Raw genomic sequence first — 19,087 nt, 5'->3', positions numbered from 1 at the left:
GATAATGATGATAGTGACGATGATGATGATGATGATGATGATAATGATGATAGTGACGATGATGATGATGATGATGATGATGATGATGATGATGATGATGATGATGATGATGATGATGATGATGATGATGATGATGATATTGAAACCCCGTACCTACTTTTACACTGTTAAGTTTTCAAAAGTTTCAAGGTCAACGAAAATAATATAATGTTTCTTCGAATATTGTAACAAACGTTCGCAGTTGTAGAATGTTTTTTTTTTAATGAACTTAGCTTACTTATTATAAGCAGTCCAATTGCAAATGTATACATTAGCAATTGAAATTCTTTGGCATCAGTTTTCTCACATGGTTGACACCTAAGTCTATCTTTTGTGGAATGTTTCAAGGCATTCATGGATGACCTTTCAATCTAAAATTCCTGAGACTTGATATTATAATTCCTTCATTATATCTATCTCCGCCAAAGAGTGTTATTTAGAAGATATAGGGTTTGTCTTCACAATAATAATTAAGAAAGATAATACACCTCGAGTTAAGGTTGTTTAAATTGGACACACAGCATTTATTATCTCCGTGATATTTCTTTTTTTTTTTTGATGGTTACTGACATGATCCTTTCAGTATACATTTCCTTCAAAATAATACGTACTTTGCCTTGGGCAAGCTTTTATATATTTAAATATTTCTTTGTATCAGAGTTTCTTAACATTTCATTGAAATCTGCTTTTAATATTGTGATTAATTTGATGGTAAGGGGAAGGAAAGTGAGGTGGGGAGAGAAAAGACCAGATTTGGATTTGCTATTTCTTGTATCTTTATTTATTCAATTAACGTTGATAGTGGATGAATTGGCCGAATGTTTAAGGCATTACACATTCACCCGGAGATCCAGGTTCCGAGACCCACAGCAATAGGATTATACTATTCGCCATATTATTTTTTTTTTCGAGAACTTAAAGACGAATTTCCCCGCCATGTACCAATAATTGTTCACTCAGTTATAAGTTGTTAAATGTACTTTTCAAAAGATGCTGAACATATTAAACATTTTCTGGCAATCTCCAAATATCAAGTTGCTTTAAATTGTTTGAAGCGTATCATTCATAAAAATGACCCGTTTAAAAAAAAAATTTTAAAATAAAAAATAAAAGACTTTTAATGAACCACAGTCACGTCCAAACAGTACAAAATTCTTCTCCTCCGAAAATAAATGTCGGGTTTATTAAAATATCCGGATTGCAAGTTATCAAATTTGCCGTGTTGGAGTATTACAAAAGAATACAACTCATACCTCAGCTCATCTGTTCGGATGATGAAAAGAAGGATAAAGAGAATTGTACGCTAGTCTTATCACTGTCTTTAAAGCATGTTCCTTTGTTAGAGTACAAATAGCAGAAACAGAACGCGTTATATGAACTAACGACAAATAATGGAGAACGAATTTGACTTTCTTAATGTTGTTAACGCAATCAATGTTTTAATTTTGTCGATGAAATTCCAGTTGACGATATCAGACAAATTGATATAGTTTATGTTTGGTCAAGCGATGTTATATATATATATATATATATATATATATATATATATATATATATATATATAACATAGCTTGACCAAACTATATCCACCCACAGCCTAAGGGTAACATGTCCAACAAGCGATTGACCGAAATCATAATACAGGGTACATATCCGGTGACCAAGTGTGTATTCTCTTCTTGACCAGATGACCTCAGAGGGAATTGAACTTGTGTCGCTATGATCTTTTTTTGGTTCGCTAACCCATCGGTCACTGCATTTATTTGTAGGTTGATTGCATCCCAGGGGCATTTGAATCTCATTTAATTTATATTTAGAGCTATATTATTAGATTATTTCTCCATTATTAGATATCCCTGCATACAAAAATAGTCAGACAATTGTTTTCCCATGTCTACTTTGATTAAATTCTGCTTGCATATATTATAATTGTTATATTTTTGATATCTATAATCAATAGTCATCGCATCGCACAAGTGTAAAGCAATCCAAAGAGATTTCATTTTCGCGTTGTCGTACCTGCCTACCTGAAATTCATGATTATTGTGTGTGGGGAAGCGGGGGGGGGGGGGGGGGGATGGTTCATCTTTACGAATATTCTTAATGTAGGGTTTAATAACCCCTTAAAGTCCTTAATATCTGAGCTCTGGCGCCAAATTCAACAAGTTTTACTTGAATACTATGTTATTTTTAATCTACTTTCTTTACATTTCTTTTATATCCCCCCCCCCCCCCCACCCCGATTTCATATCTGTTAAGTGCCGTACTCAAGAAAGACACGTAATTAAAAATTTGGCCAGAAAACCTGTCCTGCAAATATCGACCGATTTAAATGACCCTCGTCTTCTAAAATGTGATAATAGCCAAGTAATAAAGGTTAAGGTTTAATTTATTAGATTTGTTCTTGAGAAGAGAATATAGTTTCTGAAAGGTCAAAAATCTAAAATTTCCAAATTGGATATTTTCAACTTTAGATTTACGTTTTTGAAAATATTATTCACTTTGGCATGATACTATTTGGACGCGGTGGTTCAAATAATGATGCAAGAGCCATGGACATTTATATTGTTGAAATTTGATCGTTTCTCTTGACCATGAACATCACCACAAAATACATGTGTTCCGATCACTGTATTATTAGTCTCTGGTGTGGAGAAAACAACTATGTTTGACCAGTTATCAGCCGTACTCTGGAAAAACTGGTATTTAAAATTTTGGCCAGAAAACTCGTCCTTCGAATATCGATCGATCTGAATGACTCTCATCTTGACAAAAAACTAGAAAACCTGGAACGTTTCAAGTCTCAGGTTTGAGAGTTTTTTCCAAGATATTTAAATCGATCGATATTTGAAGGACGAGTTTTCTGGCTAAATTTTTAAAGACTAATTTTTCCATAGTACAGCAGTTAACCGGTTAATGTTTAGTAGACCAGCTACTACTTTTACTCTCAAGATTTTGTAGTAAGAAACTGTTTTGTAATCGGCTTGTGTCAGAAAACGCCTCGGGGTGGATAAGGATCAGCCTCGTCTGAAAAAGAACGGATCGAGAATGCTCCGCCTGGGTCACACTTGGACTTAAAATCATGTTTTGATGCTTCAGGGTTAAAAACCTAAGCGGCCTTCGAAATCCCATGTCATGGTCGACGCTGTCCTGTAACAGAAACAGTGTTCTGTCATAGTCCTGCAAAAAACTTTTTTACATTTATTTTGGCTTTAAAAAAAAAAAAAAAAAAAAAAAATTAAACCTCAAATGTCGATTAAGATTACCCTCATTATCTCAAAAGTCTTAAATCTTACACTTCTTCAAAGTCCCAGGTTTGAAACTTTTTGACAAGTTGAAGGTTATTAATCGAATGATTTATTTTTTTTTTTTTTGATGTTAAACTATCCTAGCCAAAATTAACTATTGTACGACTATGCCAGTCCTTATGTCTAAGTAATAATGAATGGAGTACGTGTTGCTCGGAAAACGACTTCTGATGGAAACAGAATTATGGATCACTTGAATTAATTGAAGTGTGAGTCGAAAGATTTTGACAATGCGGAAAATGGAGCAGGAGCAGCATGGAGTGGCGGAGAAGGAGAAACTTCTTTTATTTGTTGGAAACAGTCGCATTGGTATCCGATTATGAATAGTACACTTCCAAGTATTTACTTCTAGTTCTTCTATTCGTATGCTGTTGCATTCAATGTTGATAGAGTGATGGCCAGAAGGAGACGACTGGCTAAGACTGAAATCTTAGCGTGTTTAGTTAGTTTGCTTCTCTGTTTGTTTGTTGTTCATTTATGTTTTGTTTTGTTTTACGTGTCGGGTTGTTTTGTTGTTTTTTTTTGTTGTAGTTTTTTTCGGGGGGGGGGGGGTTGTTTTTTTGTTTTGTTCTTATTTAGTTGGGATTTTTTTTTGTAATTGGGGGGGGGGGGGGGTTGTTTGCTTTTAGTCGTTTTTTTTTTTTTTTTTTTTGTTGTTTTGCTTTGTTTTGATTTTGTTAGTTTTGTTTTTTGTTTTTGTTTTTTGTTTGTTTGTTTTTGTTTTGTTTTGTTGTTTCTTTTTTTGTTTGTTTGCTTACTCAAGATAAACAATGCTTCACTGCTCAGACTCCAAACTGTCATGAACAATTCAACCGGAAATTCTCTACCTTTTCAAAGAATATCTAGTATGATGACTTGATTGGAAGTATCTGTCGCGAGGTCCCAGATTATAGAGGGTTTTTTTTTTTTTTTTGCCAAGATGAGAATCGGTTAAATCGATAGGTAAACGAAAGACGAGTTTTCCGGTCAAATTTTTAAATACGTGTCTTTCCAGAGTACGGCAGTTAACTGGTTAATATTTATTATTGTTGGATGTGGCGGACGAGGTTGGGGTTAATAATCTTTAAAATATTTTTTCAATGTCTTGGCAATTCTCCACAACACTTAGCCAAACGTGTGTACACATCTGCCCGAGGGGGCTCTCTGATCACATGTTTGTTTTCTTGTCTTATGCGCGTTTGGTCAAAGCTTACCCCGAGGGGCGTCAGGTTAAAGTGTTGGTTACAAGGGAACACAACCAGTCGGAATGTCGTTTCGATGATAGAGCGTGAAGTAACAGTTCTGGTCACCACTCTTCTCAAAACGGTATTATTTCTGGGGTAAACCTGATAATTGGGAGTCTTAATAGCTCAGTTGGTAGAGCACTCGTCTCACATACAAATGGACCGAGTTCGATTCCGGTGAAGTCGAGATTTTCTCTCTGACCACCCTGTCCATCCAGCAGTGATTGGGTAGCTGGGTCTGTTAGATCTGGCGGAAAATACTTTCGTTAGACTAACGTCCTATCCCAGGGTTAGCAAGCAGTTGCAACTTTGGGTGGGGGGGGGGGGGGGATGGCGATGGTGTTGTTTTGAGTGTTTTATTTTTTGTTTTGTTTTGTTTTTCTTTTGTTTTTGTTTATTTGGAAGGGGGGGAGGGGGTTTAATCGGACAATACCATCATTAGTCATTTGGGTTGGGGTTTTTTATCTCCGCTATTTTTAAAAATTTACTAACGAGACAGGCATCGCAATAAACTAAGGGAGTTAATCCGTGCAATGTCATGTCCAACGTGTAACTAATCGGCATGTGTCTGCTTTACATCATGGGAACAATTTATTTTCACGTTGTATTTTTTAAATTTGATTTGTGTTTTGGTCCAGTCCAACGTTTCACCTCTCTCTCTCTCTTCTTTGGTTTTATTTCTCGCTTATAATATAGTTAAGCTCATGATATTAGGTGTAGCAAAAGGTATGCAGACATACATTTATAAATGATGTCATTCAAGCTTTTTCCTGGATGTAACAGAGGTCTGATGTAGTTGTGAGGTCATTGGTACGAGAATGTGCGTGCGTAAGTCGTCTCGAAAAAGATCTCCGTCGACTTAACTGGACTAACATTACATACAGACTGAATTCCACAAGGAGTGATATATTATAATTTGTATATCCCCGCCGTCTCCGACAAAACACTTTATCTAAAAAGAAAACTTGTCTTGAAAGATTTTACCTTGTAAATCAATCGGCTAGAATGACCACCAACATGTCAGAAAGTTGGAAAGCTGACAATTCAATGAAGTCTTAGGTTTAAGATTTTGGCAAGTTGCGCAATCGATTTTTTTTTTGTTGTTGTCGAGATGTATAGATATTTTTTTTAATCGCTGGCCAAAAATGGAAGAAAAAAAAAACATTTTTTTTTTGGTACAGTGTAAGGCAGTATAAATACGCATAGAAGACGGTGAGCGATGTGGTTAGTATTGGCTCTCGTGACTAAATCTTTTGGTTATAATTATGTGAGGTAGCCTCTGATGTGACGACCAAAAATTAATGTGTTATACCTGTTTGAAATATTTTGGAAATACAGTACATAGTATTAACGCAGATATATGATACTGGCGGGGAGGGGGGGGGGGGGGGTTAATGAGACGTCTTTATAAAAGTGCTCTATTTGTTTTGGGGAGTTAATTGTAAGAAGAACAAATATCTCCGCCCCTCACCACTCCAATTTGTTTCCAAGTTTTCAATATTTATACATTCAACAGTCCTGACCCTTTCGTTTTGCGTACTGTATTTCCTTCCCATTCCTCAAAATTGCCGGAATTTGTTATATATTTTTTATATCCATGACCTGGCAAGACAAGAAGATAAAACTAATTAAATTATTTAGTTGTGTCGAATCGAAATCAATTTTGATACACACCGTGAGCCAAATGTATCGAAATGTGTATTACTCGTACTTTCAGGACTTTTTTGACATTCCCTTAATCAATTAACTGATGTGCTCTGGAAAAATCTCGTATTTTAAACTTTTGCCAGATAATTCGTCCTTCAAATATCGTTCGATTTAAATGACCCTCATCTTGGCAAAAACTCTCAAACCTGGGAATTCGCGAAGTCCCAGGTTTGAGAGATTTTTTTTGCCAAGATGGCGGTCATTTAAATCGATCGATGTTTGTGGACGAGTTTTCTGACCAAAGTTTAAAATACAAGTTTTTCCAGAGCACAACAATTAACCTCGTTAAATAAAAAGTAACTTAGCTCTACATCATCCGTTCGCTGTGCATAATAAGAGGACGGTTTGCATATTGGCTCAAAACTACTGTGTGCTTTCCAGGTCAAATATGCAATGCATGTGATTTGTTTTTTCAGTCACCTTCCCTGCTTCCATTCCTTTTTTTACCTGTCTTGGCCTCTTGAGGCGATTAAGACGAACGAGCAAATAGTGTGGTATTTTGGTGAAATTTGCTTCAAATATTTAAGTTGGTGTTAAACAAAAAGAAAACTATAATCGTTTGAACTAAGAAGAAAAAAAAAGAAAAAGAAGAGAACAAAAAGTCATTTTGGTACATTGGAATTAGGATTTCAATATTAGAGTTTAAAAATTCACCCTTCCTTCCCCTCTCGCCCCTTGATGGTCAGTTGTTTGTGTGCGTTTGTGTGCTTGTGTTTGTCTAAGTTTTTGTAGGGGGCTGAGCGCGCGTGCACATGCGCGTATTTGTAGATGCTTGCTATTGGGTCTTTTTTCTCTTCTCTTTTACGTAGATGTCCATCTTTCTTTATCATATCAATGGTCTGTTTGTTTTGATTCTGTTCAACTGTCTATGTTTGTTTTTTTTTTTCTGTTCTGACTTTTTTTCGTCGTTGTTTTTCCTACTAAGGCTTAATATCTTTTTAGATTGTTTTTTTTTTCAACTGTTTTCAGAGTAATATTGGAGAATTTTTGTTTCTGACAGGCAGAACACTCAGCACCAAACATGTCTTTTCGTGTTGAAAAAACAAAACAAAACAGAATTTTTTTTTGTTAGCTATGAGGCTTATATTGTGGTAGTTTGGTAGTATTCCTTATATAAGAATCTTTGCTCTATGTGGACGATTTGTTTTTGTCTGAAGATCTGAGTGCCTTTTTGACACTAATCCGTATGAACTCGATCACACCTTCTTCCCCATTGAAAATGGACACAGCCTGTATTATGTGCTCATTTGTTTACTAATTGTTTAGTTATTATTTTTTTCAAAGGATTGCCCAGATTGTGTGTGTGTGTGTGTGTGTGTGTGTGTGTGTGTGTGTGTGCGGTTGCTTTATGTTTTTACAGACCAGTCTTGGATAAGATACTTCCCAAAAACAGCGCTTGGCCACTATATTATACCCCTAATATTGTAAACAAATAGCGGTTGGCGCCCTACGTTGCCATAATATTGTATTATATTTTTTGTTTTGATTTTTTTTATGTGCTGGAAGAAGTTTGAAAATAGTTTGAGGGTTTAATCAAAACGCCATCGATATGAATATTTAGGACAAGATACTTTTAACAACTGTGACAGTCTTGACAAATGAAGGAAAAGGGTAAGATCAAAAAGCTGTTAACCCATATTGGGGGTGACACTGACTTCCATTAAAAGAGTTTTAATCCCTTATCAAAGCAAACTATCCGTTTAACACAAAAGAGCCAGAGGGCGTACAAGTTGTACTACCTTATGTCCGCGCTATGTACTAAAGAACCTGTCTTTGCGTACTAATTTGTAATGCGTTAGTGATCCAAATGTCACCAAAACTGTCCAACTTTCCAATAAAGAACTTTTTTATTTTCATTTTGGCCAGAAATCTTTTACTTAAAATTTTGATCGGTTTACAGCTTGTAAAAATCGTCAAAAGTATTTAATCCGAAACTTTAAGAAGTCATGAGTTTGAGATTGTTTGACCCTTTTTTACAAATTGAGGGTGTCTGATCGATCTATATTTTGAGTAAACTTTTTTCTGGCCAAAATGAAAAATTAAATTAAATGAGTTTTGTCAGAGTAATACAGAATACAGTACAGTAGGACACGAAGAGAATGAATGAACCATGAATCGGGTTACCCATTTGGCCGACAGAGATTATTTTATGTTACTAATTATTACAAAATCAAGTTAATGATTGCTATTTCTGAGAGTCACGGTTATAACGTTGCAAGATTGCCAATATGTCCTATATTTAACGATGGTTTTATAACTTTGTACTACTCTTGGTTACGATGATTATTTTCTATTTATTGTTATTTTGTTGCCCAAGAAACCACTAAATAGCAAATAGTTATCATTATCATTACATATTTTTATTATATGCATAATAATATGAATGTATTTCTCATGAGGCATTAACGATTTTGTGACAAAATCCACTCTTGACTCCCGGGCCTCTGAAAAATTATAGTTCATCATAATTTTGCACACGGCACAAAACAACCGTTTAGCACACTAGACACACTTTACTCTTCTAGACTTAGACGTGAATGAGTAGGTACTTGGCAATGTACAATGACATGACTGTTGCGATAAGCAAGGCGTAAAAATTACTTGTTATCCTTTGGATACAGGACGCTATTCCATTCCAAAATACTGTCCACTAGATTTACCAGATCCAATGTTTGGTTGATGGATGGAACAGAGGCGAGCGGGAGGAAAAACCTGACTTTACTAGAAATCAACACCGATTAGTATGGTTGTGAGCGACGCGCATATATATATATATATATATATATATATATATATATATATATATATATATATATATATATATATATATGCAGGTCTGACACCCTAACCCACTTATACGCCTAGTTTAACATTGTTGTAATGGACAATATTTTGCGTCATTTTTTTTTAGATTTCCATTACGACAATGAGCCCATAAGAAAATGGGTTATCAGACCTTCAAATAAGTGCACGTTGGTTGTGAGTCATTTTCTCAACCAATGGTGTATTTGAAAGCTTGTCCTTTTATAACTTATTATATAAAAATTAGTGACAAATAAGGGGAGTAGGCAATCAAGAGGTCTGGGGTTCGATCCCTAGTCGGGAAAGTCTGATCTTTTTGGATGATTTTATCTTGTATTTTTCTTAGCGTTTTGTCTTGTTTGGCATTGTTTCATTTACACATGTTCTAAATTTTTATTTTGATTAAACTTAACAACCCCATTCACAACTCCGTATTATTTGTCTTTCTAACAGGGTTCGTGCATGTGGTCCAGTGTGAGTGGTCGTAAAGTCGTATTGAGACCAGTGAGCATTTTAAGCTTGAGCGAGGCAGAGAGAATTGCTCTCCAAAAGGTGGCATTTTCCAAGCTACAAGAAATGGGTCTTGAATGCCCTATCGTCATCCCAAAAGGTAATCCATAATTGTCTATTCCTGATTTTATCATATCATACCATATCATATCATATCATATCATATCATATCATATCATATCATATCATATCATATCATGTCATATCACATCATATCATATCATATCATATCATATCGAAATATCTGGTTTAAAAATGGACCAATCGATCCTTAAATGCCCTGAAATTGTTGATTACAGCGTTCTGATAGCATGATAGATGTGTCATGTGCTTCCAATTCATATGTGACTAATCGTCTGAAAATGGTATTATGCCGATGTGATCATGGTGCCAAACATTTGATTTTAATCTCAAAGTATAAAGTGTGACCATCCGTATCAAAGCTGTCTCATTTTGTCGGAATGGACCGGATAGGCTCAGGGAATTGAGTTTGTTTATTTGTTTTGTTTTGTTTTTAATGGTTTTACGGCGCTTGCAAGACATTTAGATCATGTCAGCGCCAGGAAAAAGAAAGAAAATTAGTTTATAGCCTCAACTTTGATAAATTAAAGACATTTCTATTCGCTATGGTGGAGATAGGTAGTCCTTTCAGAACCATAAGGCCCACGGAGCCGGATTTTATCCCGGTTTCTACAGCGTGAAATGAACTAAAGCAATTACTTGCTACCCTTAGGAAAGGACGCTAGTCTATCACAAGTATTTTCTGCCGGATCTAATAGACCCAGCTACCGATTTACTGCTGGGTCGGGGGGAAAGTCTCGACTGCACCCGGGATCGATCTTTGTCCTTTTGCGTGTGAAGCGAGTGCTCTACCAACGGAGCTATAAGCAACTATGAAGCTTGGGGTTTATTTCTATTCGCTACGGTGGAGAATAAATACAATGTTTACATTGCAAATAACAACAACAAAAATTAATGAAAGATCATTATTTCTTATGATTTTCATTTTAAATCAACTTTTCGGGATCCCATTCATCCCGATATAATTCCGTTTTGTGATGGGGGGTCAATAATATGATTTAAAATAAAAGCTTTTATTGAGAAAGTGAGTTTTATCTCTTGAACTTTTTTGTTATAAAAAGATTTCCTAGTGTGTCCTTTTTGACTTTAAACGGAATTTCTTCATCTAGTTTATTCCGACATTTAACAAGATTGACGACATATGCCATATTTGACCTTTTCAGTATAAAATGCCATTTGTACTTATGGTGGATGAAATGTAGTTTAGATAATGTGGGAAAATGAAAATCTGAAAAGGCATTATGAGAAGTGCTGGATTTATTTATTTATTTATTTATTATTTATTTATTTATTTATTTATTTATTTATTTATTTATTTATTTATTCTTTTTCGATTAATTGAAAATAGATGCCGCGGACGTGAGAAGATCGAAGAAGTCCGCCTTGTCTTTGAAGCGACGATCCAAGTCTGTCAGCCTCACACCCAATTCTAGTAGTGGAAAAGGTATGTCATTGTTTATATATATATATATATATATATATATATATATATATATATATAATATATATATATATATATTGTGTGTGTGTGTGTGTGTTTGTGTTTGTTTGTGTGTGTGTGTGTGTGTGAGTGATCCGCCGTCTCAAAACGTTTTTTGTTTTTTTGTTTTTTTGTTGTAGGGATGGACCTTTCGTGCACGTATTTGCAGGTCTGTCTGATAACCGAAAGTCTGATGTCACGCCACCCGGCAACGGCGGCCCCGTTCTAAATTTGGTTCTAAACAAAGAAAATCATTACTTTTTATTCTTCATGTTGGCTCGAACTTTTCATATGCCTTTTGATCAGAATGTGTAAAAGTCAAAACATGATCAAATTTATGGGGTTTTTTTTTTCCTCTGGATACGCTTTTATGCTCGCCGGAGAAATATTTCATACGGCGTCCGCCATTGTTCCGATAGTTTAGAGCCAGTATTACTAAGTTACCATGCTTCATTAGGGAGGAAGTGACGTTACGACTGTTGAAGAGTATTGTGGACTTGATTTAACATTGTTGTGATGGACAATATTTTGCGTTGGTTTGAGAGTATTTCCATTACAACAATGAGCCCATAACAATTTGGGTCAACAGACCTACAAATAAGTATACGTAGACTATATGCTTTGAATTCAATTTATTTTATAATTAACTTATAGAATTGAGTAAAAATAAATGTTTTTAATTAGAGTAAGATTATTTTTTCATAACGTTCATATAACTTAAAACCTGCCCGACTTATTATAATATTTCGAATTAAAACTGAATTTTATTTTGGCTGCCTCTATTCTCATTCCCCCCCCCCCCCCCCCCCCCCCCCCCCCCCCCCCCCCCCCCCCGGCCGATTGGTTTACCGAAATAAACGTCGCCGGCTTTTTGCGATTTGGATTTGATTGATTTATTATTTTTAATTGTGCAACTTGTGACAAGAAACTTAACAAATTACTGCATTACAACCTTTGGATTAAACATATCTACAACAATTGTGGACTACTATTATGAAGACTAGCATCCTAGACTAGGGGGATGAGAATAGTCACTTCGTTTTATTTTACCTAGATATTTCGTTATGACATAATGAAATGTTGCCATACACAGATACACAACTTTTGCTTCATTTTGACCAAACATATTTTTTTAATTTCGAATTAGAATAACCCTCGAATTGCAGAAACATTAAATCCGACAATCCCTTGAATATTGACAAGTTGAGGGTCTTGAGGATTTTTTTATTTGTGTTACTTTTTTTTTTAATCTTGCCAAAACGAACTAGACGTCTATGCGTTTTGTCAGTATCTATGATAACCATTGGGTTTTATATGGCTTTTGATTTGTTTGTTTGTTTTATTTTTTGTTATATGGTTTGTTTGTTTTTTGTTTTGTTTTTTTGGGAAGGGGGGGGGGGTATTTATTGTTGTTTTGTTTTTTGTTTATTTTGTACAGTCATATTTATTTGTGATGATATCATTCCTTCTCTTTCCATTTCTCCCCCCCCCCCCCCCCCCCCCTTTCTCTCTCTCTCTCTCTCTCTCTCTGTTTTTCTTTCTCTCTTTCTTTCTATCTCTCTCTCTCTCTCTCTCTCTCTCTCTCTCTCTCTCACACACACACACACACACACACAAACTCACCTATCAGTGATCACAATCTTGTCCCTTAATAATAAACCTCAATATCGATAACTTTACCACAGAATCATCCGGTTTAGTATTTGGAATTCCTATAACCAAGTGTATCAAGAACGACAGAGAGATGGAGAAGAAGAGGTGGAAGATGGCATCAACAGCAACAGCAGCAGCAACAGCAACAGCCAACACCACTTCAGCCTCTGCAGCAGCATCGCCAGCTGCTAAGATTAGAACAGAATGGGCAGAGAACTCGACAACACCGAGATCCACGCGGTAAGATTTAACCTTTTACATCGATGCTATGTGTTTAGGTAAAAGACTCACAACATCTACCAGCCGATAATAACGTACAATTCTATGTGCAACCTTAAACGTTTATAGTCGGATTTATAGAAGTTTGTGAAAACTAATCATTTAAATGGGCTGAGTGACGTTAATTTTGTTCCTTCTATATAATATTGTCACGGAGCCGCAACATTTCACCGTTTTTAAAAAAGAGAGAAATATTTCTTTGTTTCTTTGTTGGTTTTTTTTTTTTGGGGGGGGGGGGGGGGGTTTGTTTATTTGTATTTTTGTTGTTGTTTTTGTTTTGTTTTGTTTTTGTTTTGTTTTTTGTTGTTTTTTTTTGGTATGTTTTATTTATATATTTTTTGCTGGGGTGGTATCATACCTGCATCTACTTTCGTTCATATTTTTTTTAAATCTTGCATAAATGCCTTTTTGATTGACGCAATGTTTATGGTGAATACTGTAATATCTCGTCCATAGGAAATCGAGCAGTTCGTCCCAAGGCTCGTTGGATAAAAGCGGCAGCACTCAAAATGGAACGATGGGTGTACAACGCCAAGACACTCTAACCGTTCCTTCATATAAGGTAAATAACAAATAATTTTAATTAGTTTTAATTTAGAGCCACTTTATATATGCTGGTGCTATGCAATGTCTTTGGAACACACATACAATTGACTGTGACCGAATTAAAACCCTAGTACTCTTGACCCTTAGTTTAATTGGTTTTCAGAATAAGATGGCCTGATCCATCATACTCTTCTCTCTTTATTTCTGGATTTCGACGGATGTGTACGTGTTGGTTTTGTTTGTTTATATTATTTTGTTGTTTTGTTTTGTTTTGGTTTAATTTGTGTGTTTGTGTGTATGTGTGAGTGAATGAGTGTATGTGTGTATGAGTGTTTATGTGCTTACATGTCGTTGTGTGTGTATATGTGTGGCTGGTAATTTTTTATTCATGTTAATTAATATCTCGTGTTGCAACAAGTCAGTATGTGTATCCATGTATATTAAAAATCGTCCCGTTATGTGAACATTTGTATTGTTGCATTAATAAAACGTCTTATTTATCCGTGATTTATTTTTTATATTCCAGAGAGCAGCTAGTTCGGACAGTTTGTCCGAGTCGGAATCCAGTAGAAATACCAGCTCCAGCCTTATCGATGCTTTATCCCTGTCTGCGTCATGTCCTACGTCACGACTCTCCAGTGCTGTGACAGACAGAATACTTTCCGCTAACCAAGGAGAGCTCCAAGTGCCAAATCTTGTCAAAACGTGTTTCAGACACATTCAGACATACGGTACGTGTTCTCACTTTTTCACATGCTGAAAAAATATTGTGGATAATCAGAAAGCTCCGATTATGGTTTGAAATTATGATCCCGAGTTAGTTGTTCAAAATAAATGCAACATATTGAGGAGAGAAAAGACTGAAATTATTGTAATGTTTTATACGAATTCTTTTCTGGCGCTGTTCGAAATCATGATTTATGATGGTTTAGAAATATTTTTTCCCTCCAATTCATTAATAAAATTTTAACCTGTCAAGTACATTTTATATTCAAGGAAAAAGGTCTGAGAATTTTTTTACAAGATGGCATTTTAATCAATTTATATTTGAGGGACGAGTTTTCTGGCCTAAATATTTAAAACGTGTTTGTTTTTTTTCAAAGTACGTCTGTGTGGTCCCTGTTTTTACTTATTGAAATAGGAAAATATACATTAATATATCGATTGATGAATTCAAGGTTATTGATTTTTATGATATTTCATAACGTTGGTTAATTTTAAGCTTTTTTTTTTTTTTGGAACAAATGTGACATAATATGGACTTTGACTTTTGATACAATCTTGTCATAATGGTGATTGAATTTTTTTTAAAATTCTAACTTTTCAGGTCTACAAACACTAGGAATTTTTCGAGTTGGCTGCTCTAAGAAGAGAGTAAAAGAGGTAAATGATAATTTTCGTTTTATTGATTTATTTACTTACTTTTAACTTTTAATAATAATTGAATGTTTTGATCCAAATTAATATATTATTTTACCACACATTTTATCATAAAATACTGATACTAATAGTATGGAATGTGGAGAACAATCATGTTCTCGGAATTCTTATGATATGACATCAGTTAATGATGCACCTTAAAATGTTAGATAATAATAAATGTTCTTGATTTCAAATTACGTAATATAAAATGTTTTGTCTCGTGTCCCATTTCTCACACGTATTTTCTTTTCTATTTAAATCTATTTTCAGCTCCGTGAAGAGTTTGACAGCGGTAACGATGTTGATCTTAGAGACGAGCACCATCCCCATGATGTAGGCGCACTTCTTAAAGAATACTTCCGTGATTTGCCAGAGCCTTTACTAACAAGAGAGCTGTATCTACCTTTCCTTCATGCAAAAAGTGAGAAATTTAGATGCTTTAAAAAAAAACAATATGTAGAATGACTTATATTTCTTTCTAAATTCATTGAGCAGACAATGCATGTTCTTCTGTATTAATGAATGCAACTTACGCTGGGAAAGCAAGTGTAGGTATTGTAAAGAAAGAATATATTATGTGGTTGCCACGTACTGTATTATTATGCTGTATTATGTCAGTTTGAACTATATAAAGAAATGACCAGAATTAGTACTAGTTTTTTGTTTTATATTTCTAGGTTTTGTTTCGTATTGTTTTCTGGGGAGGGGGCTGGGATTTAGAGGGATAGGGGATTATTTTGATTGGATATTAGTTTTTTTTTCATTTAGTTTATTTTTGTGTGCTTGCTTTTGGGGTGTGTATAGTTTTGTTTTATCTTGTTTTATTAATTTACGAAATGAGACCCGTTGTCCTCAATGGGAGCATTTATTCGAATTTATATTTTATAAGTTCAGCTTAAAATTCTTTTATAAAAATCAGGTTTACACCAACATAATACCGTTTTTAAAAACTCGAACATGTATTTTGCACAATATTCACTAATCATGCTCGACGCGCTTTACAAGTGATCCTTAGCCAGTAGCACCGTTTAACACGTAGGGAGAGACATGACGCCTGTTAAGTGATATTACAATGTTGTGCGACAGACACAACACTGTTTAAAAGCCAGGTACCCATTTTGCAACTGAGTAGGTTGAGAGAATGTGAGTTCAGAGCTCAGAGCGGGACTCGAAACGCAGACCTTCCGGTCCGATACCACATAGCCGCACAATGATTGGTCCCTAAATTGATTATGATTGGTGCGCTATGTGGCTTAGTGGTATGACACTCGCTTTCGGATCGGAAAGTCCTGGGTTCGAGCCTCGCTCGGCGCATAGTTGAGTCCTTGGCTCTTTACTCTCATTCTCCCACCGTACTCAGGTGTAAATGAGTTCTTCGCCGTAAACAGCGTTTTCTCTGTCCGAAAAAAATGTAATATCGCCTAGCAGGCGTCATGTCTGGTCCTACATGTTAAGTGTTGCTGTTGTCCAGGGTCCCCTTGTAAAGCGCTTTGAGCACGTTTAGTGGATATTGCGCCATATAAAAGCTCAATTAAAAAATATATTATTGATAGACCTTTTTAAAGGACTTATTTGCCATTTTATAAAAAGAACGTTTTAGATTACAAATACTTGAGAATGTTGCTGTAGGTATGAAGTGAATTCTCAAAACTTACGGTTAGTCTTAAAACGTACAACTGTCTTATTTTTTTTCAGGGTTATCGAATGAACATAAACGATCGGCTGCCATGCAACTATTGATATCCATGCTGCCTGTCGCCAACCGAGACACTTTGTGGGCATTGCTACAGTTTCTAGCCACTGTCAGCCAGTTTGCAGGAGATTCGCTCAATGAAAAGGGAGAAAAGGTTTGTTGAGTTTCCGTTTTTACGTAATATTTTTATTTTTTCTTCTTCTTCTTCTTCTTCTTCTTCTTCTTCTTCTTCTTCTTCTTCTTCTTCTTCTTCTTCTTCTTCTTCTTCTTCTTCTTCTTCTTCTTCTTCTTCTTCTTTCTTCTTCTTCTTCTTATTATTATTATTATTATTATTATTATTATTATTATTATTATTATTATTATTATTATTATTATTATTATTATTATTATTATTATTACTATTATTATTATTATTTTCACAAACGCCAAAACAATATCCCTGGGGTCCGATTATGACAATGTTTGATTTATACTTAAAATACGCAAAATTATCATTATTTTACTTTTGTTTTTTCTTTAATTTCTCTGCTCAAGATGTTATTAAAAGAACGAGATTCTTATATTTTTGGTTTATAATTTAAAGCTATTCCTTTTTCTTTGGCAGGTACCAGGAAATAAAATGGATTCGCATAATCTAGCCACTCTCTTTGGACCGAACATTCTCCATAGAACAAAATCTATGGACAAAGACCACGGCCTTGAATCAGCAGAGAGCGTTGAAGAAAGTAAAGAAGTGATTGAAGTAGTGAAGGAAATGATTGACTGTAATCATGAACTATATGAGGTGAGTATTTCACCAACAAGGTTATGGCATAATATAACAAAATAAATTGCATGAAAGGCAATAATAATAAATTCCTGTCCTTGGATTTTGTGCTTATCCTATTTTCTGGGGAGGTTGTTGAAGAATGGGGCAGCATTGATTGGAAACGTTCTATTTTGACGAATATAAAATAACTGTTTTCAAAAAATAGATTTTGTCCCATTTTTCATATTTGCCCTTAAAAGTCATATGCCCCTTAAATGTTTATATTGGCCATTGGTATTATCATCATTCGCTCTAAGATCGTAAAACTAAACCAAGGAATATTTGTTCATTACAATCTCAACGTAACGTTATATATTTCCCACAGATCTCCGGAAGTCTTAGAGATGATGTCCTGAGATTGATAGTTGATTCAGACCAGGAAACAGCTGATAGAATACTCAAACAATTAGCAAACCAAAACCAGTAAGTAATATAGTATTTCATGACGATGATTTCCTTTTTTTCCAATTTATTTCTCTTTTTATATTGTTACCTATCCATTTTATATTTCGTTTATTATTTTTTTACTTTCTTTCTTTTTTGGTTTCGCTTGTGATAAAGATTTTTTCTTATTAAAGCCTCGTTTAAATGTATTTCCCCCTTAACTTAAGAATCATTTTCTCTCGTAAAAACTAGTAAGATGGTAACTTAATGAGACCTGGTAAGTATCAAATTAATACCAAAAAGTAACGTCTATATAACCTCATCCTGTTGATGAAGTAGAAAGAATTCATGGAAAAGCAATAGAAAGGAAAGCATTCTCAATTACCAACAATAAAAAAACATATTTTATACCATGAATTTGATATTTTGCCATCTGGGAGAAGTTTTTGTCAGATTAAATGTGGAACTAACAAGTATAAATCAACGTTCGTTCCATCAGCAATAAAAATGTTGAATATTTCATATGGTACAGCAAAACCAAGGATTGATGCGTTGACTGATTGACTGATTAATTTGTTTAATGTTAGGCTAGATGAAGTGACCAATTGATAATGATGATAATATTTGGTGTTGAATTGCCAAGAATGTAACGAATTGAAAATGAAATGAAAATGTTGATGTTGTGTATGTCGCATGCGTGAAAGAAAGAGAGGAAGAGAGAGAGAGAGAGAGAGAGAGAGAGAGAGAGAGAGAGAGAGAGAGAGAGAGAATGGGTAGGAGTGAGGTGTCTGTTCAATGTTATAGTTATCATATAACGTTATGACAAGTGTAACTAAATGACAAATTGCCATATTTGTGGACAATAAAGATCTATTATTATTATTATTTATTATTATTAATCAGTTCATTGATTCTCTGTGACACCAACGAGTGGTATTCAATATATTGGAAATGGACCACTTAAAATCATGTTTGACGGATACATTTCAAAATTAAGTCAGAAACAAATGGCTGCAAAATAGACTTCTTCATATTTGGTTTTCCCACCCATGTGATATTGTAACTCTTTCACCAGATTTGATTTTTTAAAATGTTTTCCTTCATTTGTTCTTCTCTTTATGATAGTTTGTCATATTTTTCCTTTTTTTAAAA

The 19,087-nt window shown here is 34.7% G+C and overlaps 1 protein-coding gene across 4 annotated transcripts in view; it reads left to right on the top strand.

Annotated features, from left to right (window-relative positions):
* The window catches only part of LOC144971317 (rho GTPase-activating protein 6-like), a 162,459-nt gene that overhangs the window by 140,589 nt on the left and 2,783 nt on the right, over positions 1-19,087 (top strand). For all 4 annotated transcript variants that reach the window (XM_078911962.1, XM_078911965.1, XM_078911964.1 and 1 more), the window contains exons 3-12: positions 9,533-9,689; positions 11,019-11,114; positions 12,836-13,043; positions 13,539-13,644; positions 14,155-14,359; positions 14,956-15,011; positions 15,321-15,471; positions 16,746-16,897; positions 17,348-17,527; positions 17,877-17,974. In XM_078911962.1, coding sequence (XP_078768088.1) covers positions 9,533-9,689; positions 11,019-11,114; positions 12,836-13,043; positions 13,539-13,644; positions 14,155-14,359; positions 14,956-15,011; positions 15,321-15,471; positions 16,746-16,897; positions 17,348-17,527; positions 17,877-17,974 — 1,409 coding nt within the window. The remainder of the gene's footprint in view (positions 1-9,532; positions 9,690-11,018; positions 11,115-12,835; positions 13,044-13,538; positions 13,645-14,154; positions 14,360-14,955; positions 15,012-15,320; positions 15,472-16,745; positions 16,898-17,347; positions 17,528-17,876; positions 17,975-19,087) is intronic.

This window comes from Berghia stephanieae, chromosome 4, assembly GCF_034508935.2.
Source record: "Berghia stephanieae isolate SIO BIC M18660-M18661 chromosome 4, UCSD_Bste_1.3, whole genome shotgun sequence".
Taxonomy (NCBI): Eukaryota; Metazoa; Mollusca; class Gastropoda; order Nudibranchia; family Aeolidiidae; genus Berghia; species Berghia stephanieae.
This window is presented reverse-complemented; position numbering and strand designations above follow the sequence as displayed.